We start from the raw sequence: 6,816 nt of genomic DNA, 5'->3' as shown, positions 1-6,816 counted from the left end.
TCATTTCCCTTAAAGGCTTTGACAAGGTTGTACATCTGATGTGTAAAAAGGCCCTTCCCTTGTAGTTTGGAGTTCAGTTCATTCATGAGGCCATGATGTCCACTGGGAAGGCAAAATAAACCAACCATTCTTCATCTTGCAGTTGAGGGAAATCCACCTATTTTCTTTTCATTTGAAAAAAATTCAGCCATCTCCGACTTCAGGTGCCACACCCTTTTAAGCACCTTCTCCAAACTCAGCCATCTCCGACTTCAGGTGCCACACCCTTTTAAGCACCTTCTCCAAACTCAGCCATCTCCGACTTCAGGTGCCACACCCTTTTAAGCACCTTCTCCAAACTCAGCCATCTCACGTTTGTATGGTAAGGGAGATCTGCATGACCCGACTCTCTCTTCCAACAGTGAGACAAACTGCCTGTGGTTTTAAGATTTTGCTCTTTATGAAGTTGACCACTTTAGTGCCTGTATCCACAACATGGCTCATTTTCAGAACACATTGACAGAGCAACTCCCGATGAACAATGCAATGCAGGAAAATAATTTTCTGATCTGGGTTCAGCTCAGCTTCTTGAGTTCTCGAAAAGGCCAGTTTTCCTTCATGAGGCCCATCAGAGGTCCCACTGGGAAGGCAAAATCAAATGTTTTTTTCCAGTCACAGATTTGCCATCACTTTTAACCCTCCTCCAATAAATCTTTCCCTGTGGTTGTGCTCTTTATTGACTGCACTGAAGCCATCTCCGTCATTTCAGGTGACCTCAAGAATATTTGTGCAAAAGTCTCAGCCATCTCACGTTTGTATGGTAAGGGAGATCTGCATGACCCGACTTGACTCTCTGCTTCCAACAGTGAGACAAACTGCCTGTGGTTTTAAGATTTTGCTCTTTATGAAGTTGACCACTTTAGTGCCTGTATCCACAACATGGCTCATTTTCAGAACACATTGACAGAGCAACTCCCGATGAACAATGCAATGCAGGAAAATAATTTTCTGATCTGGGTTCAGCTCAGCTTCTTGATCTCATATCCTTCTCGAAAAGGCCAATGTTTTTTTCCTGTCAAGTTGAGGCACCATCAGAGGTCCCACTGGATAACATTTCAAAACTCAGTCACAGATTTGCCACACACTTTTTAACCTCCTCCAATAAATCTTTCCCTGTGGTTGTGCTCTTTATTGACTGCACTGAAGCAAGCTGCTCTGTCATTTCAAAGTTATGACCTCGTAAGAATATTTGTGAAAAGTCTTTGCTGCTTTTGCAACTGAGGAAGCAACTCTTTCGATGCACTTGCCCTCTGCTCAGAAGACATATTCCTATATTTCTCTGCATGCTTTGTCTGGAAGTGTCGGGACAAGTTGTAGTCTTTGAAGACAGCGATGGTCTCTTTGCACACTAAGCACACAGCTTTCCCTGACACCGAAATAAATAAATGTTTCGATGTCCACACTTGCTGGAACACCCTACATTTGTTGTCTACTTTCATTTTCTTTGAAATGTTTGAAAAACAATTTTTTACAGAATTTCTAGCTAGCTACTATTTGTAACTGTGGTGTGTGTGTCAACCTGTCAGTCACCTGTCAGTTTGTGTTCTGTACTGTCTGTCCTTGTGTTCAGTTTGTGTTCTGGAACGGTTCTGTGTTCTGGATTTATTTTTCTTTGTGTTCTGGAACGTAGTCAACCTTTTCTTTGTGTTCTGGAACTGCCCTGTTTCTTTGTGTTCTGGAACGTTGCCCTGTTTCTTTGTGTTCTGGAACGTAGCCCTGTTTCTTTGTGTTCTGGAACGTAGCCCTGTTTCTTTTGTGTTCTGGAACGCTTTTGTGTTCTGGAACGTTGCCCTGTTTCTGTGTGTTCTGGAACATAGCCCTGTTTCTTTGTGTTCTGGAACGTAGCCCTGTTTCTTTGTGTTCTGGAACGTAGCCCTGTTTCTTTGTGTTCTGGAACGTAGCCCTGTTTCTTTGTGTTCTGGAACGTAGCCCTGTTTCTTTGTGTTCTGGAACGTAGCCCTGTCTTTCATGTTTGTTCATTGATTTAACCTGTTAGTTACTCACCTGGTCTCATCAGCTCCTTATTTAGTTCAGTTCATTCTGTTTGTGCCTTTGTGAGGTATTGTTTGCCTTTTCCCAGCTCGTTTGTGAGAACCAGTTACAGCCTTCAGTCCTAGTTGTGACTCATCTGCCTGTTTGTCCACCTGTGTATGAGGATTGCTTGCCTGTGACCACGATTCCTGCCTTCTGCCAAGGCGAAATAAACACCTGCCGTGCTCTACGTGTGAATCTATACCTTTTTCTCCCTGAGTATTCACTACACAGTTGTTATTTATACGTGCTTTCAAAATAAATGGCCCACAATTGGTGAGAGTTAAATCATTTCACAAAGAAGAATTTGAATAACAAATATGTTTTTCACAACTTTTTTTTTGCGCAAATTCCTTATGTGTTCTGAGCGTGATTCCACAGGCCGTATTGAATCAGGTCGCGGGTCGCATATGGCCCCCGGGCCGACCTTTGCTCAGGCCTGTCTTATGCCATAGTTTGTACATATCAATTGTCAGGAGAACCCATATTTGTTCAAGTAAGTCAGCCATATCAGCTCTGTTTCTTTTAAAGGCAGTAAATGAGGCTGAATTAACTGTTTCGCTGCCAGACAAGTCTCTGCTGATAGCCAAGTGTAGCAGTGGTAAGGTGTTGGGACAGCTTTATGTAGGCCCTAACAGTTTGTGGGCCCACACCATTTTAGTGCAAATAATGTATTGTTTTGTGTTGTGTTGTAGTGTAGTGGCTTTGCCACACGAAGAGTTACGTACTAAAATCGCCACTGGGCCCTTACAGTATTCTCCCTGTACAAGTCAGAACCATAGGATAAATAAAGGGGGCATATATAAGCAGACAATGAAAGTGCTTACAATATTTGAATATGTTTCTCTAAAACAGGCTATAGGCTACATGTGCACCACCAAGTCAGAACAGTAAGCTAAATTATAAGGGGGAAAGGGACCACATTATTATCAAATTCTGGAAAAAAACACAGTTGAATCATGACGTTGTCAGTGATTTTCAGGTTGTAGCTCTAGAAAGAGGTCAGAGTTCCCGACTTGGAATTCCAAGTTGGATGACCGTTCAAAACGCATTCTCCCAGTCAGAGCTCGCCCCCCCCCGAGTTCCCAGATGTCTTGAATTCACTGAAGTCTGCGATTTTCCAGTTGTTTTGAGTGCGGAAGAAGTCATGTTGGATTGAAAGCATGGCCAATGTTAAATGTTTATCCTTTTAAACTTGGAAAAGAGACCCTTAAACCCAGACTTGGACCACACATCCACTCCACTGAATAGCAGGCTAGTGATTGCTTTGCAATGCTTGCAGTTAGAGACTGATTCCTTCCAAACCACTCATTTCTAACTTGTGTAATGTTTATGTGCAATGGCCTAAGAGCACCGAAATGTTTTATATATAATTTCTCTTCATTATTTCTCTTCATATGACAAGGATTGAATAGGATTTGCCAGTAGATTGTCGACTTAATTCACGATGACTTCTAGCTAGCTAAGATTTTGAAAGTATGATGTTGACATGATCAGTCCAATCAAAGCTTTTGTAGATATAATGTGATTTGTAGATATAATGTGATTTCACATCAAATTACATTGAGCCTCCTTGGATGGACACTTTTAATGTAACTATGGCAGCATCCAAGGGGCTTGAATTTTCCAGCTCTCCCCGTAGATTTTGCAGTGATGGAGTGTCCCCATGAGTGACAGAACACTGAGCCAATCACGGCGCAACTAGAGAACATTACCAACCCCAACCCCTCTGTATTTTCCACCCGCTGCCCCACCACCACAGAAAGCACTGAGCTAGGCTGAAACACCTGCACTTTGGAGCTGCCTTACTCAAGAAAGCAAAGAAAGAGACCGTAGCTGCGTTCAAATACTCATACTAAACTGCACTATGTGTGACGTAAAATTGACTATGTAGTCGGCTTATTAGTCATAGTATGGATATAGTAAGTGTGCCAAAAGTTCCCTAAATATGAAGTATAAAAACAGAGGACACTCTTTCTGTACTTTTAGGGCCCATAATGCAATTCTTCACAAAATGGGCGTGGCTTCACGACGTCTTCAGATGTGAAGAAAATGCCCGGAAATTATGTAGCCGAAATCCGACGAGAACTGATACAAATTCATTGCTTTGTGTCAAAATGTTGAGAAAATTTAATAATAAAGTAATGAATTTTCAAATAAGTTACGTTACACGTTTTGTTGGCTGACAATTTGTTAGCTACGCTATCCTTACGAACCGCATAGTATTACATCAGTGTGTTCCGCTATGTTACCTAGTTACCTAACGTTAGCTGGTTACTAATACATCGAACTTGCCAGGCAGTGCATTAACTTTAATATAACTAACACAGATCACTGCACATGTGCATAGCTCATCTGTAATTAGCCCATCCAACTACCTCATCCCCATACTGTTATTTATTTATTTATCTTGCTCCTTTGCACCCCCAAGTATCTCAATTTGCACATTGATCTTCTGCACATCCTACCATTCCAGTGTTTAATTGCTATATTGTAATTACTTTGCCACCATGGCCTATTGATTACCTTACCTCTCTTATCCTACCTCATTTGCACATGCTGTATATAGACTTTTCTACTGTATTATTGATTGTATATTTGTTTATTTCATGTGTAACTCTGTGTTGTTGATTGTGTCGAACTGCTTTGCTTTATCTTGGCCAGGTCGCAGTTGCAAATGCGAACTTGTTCTCAACTGGCCAACCTGGTTAAAGAAAGGTGAAATATATATATATTATATATTTTTTAATGCCCAATGTTTATTGACTTGATTATTCATGTAATTCTTAGCTAAGTGGTATAGTTGTGGTGCGTTCTCAATGGACATGGTTAATTCTGGCTATCTACTCCGATTTCAGAGCCACTCATCTGAGTGTGCCAGAGCGCAGAATAACTGATGAATTTACAAACGCTCAACACCCGTTGAATATGGCCGGTGTCAGTAAAACGATGGCAAAACAAAAAGCGTAATTCAATTGTTGCCAGCAGCACAGTTACAGTCACCGACGCTCTGGATAACAGGAAAACAGACTAACCAGCTCTGCTACGATGAGTAGAATGGTCAGAGTGAGGTGTTGTGTCTGGAAGTAGCTAGCAAGTTAGCCAGTTAGCTTGGGTGCCGTTGTTAGGTCAGAACTCTCAGATCAACCCTACTCCTCGGCCAGAGCGCTCTGAATTTACAAACAGACAATCTGATACCGCTCTGAATTTACAAACAGACAATCTGATACCGCTCTGAATTTAGAAACAGACAATCTGATACCGCTCTGAATTTACAAACGGACAATCTGATACCGCTCTGAATTTACAAACGGACAATCTGATACCGCTCTGAATTTACAAACGGACAATCTGATACCGCTCTGAATTTACAAACGGACAATCTGATACCGCTCTGAATTTACAAACACCCAGAGCACACTCTGAAGGCACTCTGGCACTCCACATTTAATTTACGAACACAACCCGAAATCAGAAAATATCTAGCTAGTCATTTGTTATGCTAACAAGCTAGCAAGAGGTTGAATAGCAACAGCATCAACTTCCAGTAGACAGACGAAGCGCTAGTACACTCAACTGAAAGGATATGGTTTGTTTACAGTATACTAAAATGAACTAATAGTATGTAGTATATATACTCATTAAGTATGTAGTGAGTATGGGTATTCAAACACAGCTCATGTTTATATGCGGCTTTATTAAATCAATTATTTATTTATTTTTTACATTGTTTTCAAACTGATATGTGACACGTATTAATGCCAAAATAACATGTAAAACAGGCCCAAACAGGTGGAATGACGGTTCGCCACTGGACCAGAGCACTGGATTTTGTGTTTCCTAAAGAGGAGAAAGACCGTATTTACGAGGCGTATTCAAACTTTAACAGAGTTATGAGAGACATTTCCGGTTGCAATGGCTGACGACATAATTGACTTTGAACAGCGGTACAAAAGAATGCGAAAAAGAATGCGCGAGTACAACATGGTTCTCCCGGATGCAGTGTTGGGGGGGGGGGGACAGAGCCGTTCAGCACTACACACAACGAGAAAAGCGGTCACTGAAGCAGAATGTTCAGAGAGAATTCTCAGAGCTCTGCGTAAACAACTTTGCCCCATAGATGAGAAGTCTGCGACTGGAGACAAAGTGTACTACAAACACTTCGACTGTCGAGTGGAAAGGACCCGAGTCGTCATTAATATATAGGGGTTGTTTCTGGACAGGGCATATGACTGACGTAATGTCCTCTGCTCTCAGGCCAAAGGTGCAGCAGAACGAGGTGGCAGGACACACCGTGATCCTCCATTTCTCTGGTGTATCTGCCTTTCTGTGGCTGGATGTGGGTGACGACACAGGACGATTCAGCACCAGCGTATTCCTCATGGTCACCAGGAACAGAACACTGATTTGATTTGACTGACCTTTGACACCTGGGGTCTCACTAGGACCCAGCACCTAGCCCAGGCCTTAACCATTACTACCCTCAGAGATGTAACCATGACTACCCTCAGAGATGTAACCATCACTACCCTCGGAGATGTAACCATGACTACCCTCAGAGATGTAACCCTTACTACCCTAAGAGATGTAACCATGACTACCCTCAGAGATGTAAACCTTACTACCCTCAGAGATGTAACCATCACTACCCTCAGAGATGTAACCATCACTACCCTCGGAGATGTAACCATCACTACCCTCGGAGATGTAACCATCACTACCCTCAGAGATGTAACCCTTACTACC

At 42.2% G+C, this 6,816-nt stretch overlaps 1 protein-coding gene across 1 annotated transcript in view; it reads left to right on the top strand.

Moving 5' to 3' along the window:
• Positions 1-6,481, top strand: part of zmp:0000000662 (RING finger protein 145) — an 89,442-nt gene extending 82,961 nt beyond the window's left edge. Inside the window, exon 13 of the mRNA XM_042326222.1 lies at positions 6,328-6,481. Coding sequence (XP_042182156.1) covers positions 6,328-6,481 — 154 coding nt within the window. The remainder of the gene's footprint in view (positions 1-6,327) is intronic.
• The last annotated feature ends 335 nt before the right edge of the window (positions 6,482-6,816 follow it).

Source organism: Oncorhynchus tshawytscha, linkage group LG08 (assembly GCF_018296145.1).
Source record: "Oncorhynchus tshawytscha isolate Ot180627B linkage group LG08, Otsh_v2.0, whole genome shotgun sequence".
Lineage (NCBI taxonomy): Eukaryota > Metazoa > Chordata > Actinopteri > Salmoniformes > Salmonidae > Oncorhynchus > Oncorhynchus tshawytscha.
This window is presented reverse-complemented; position numbering and strand designations above follow the sequence as displayed.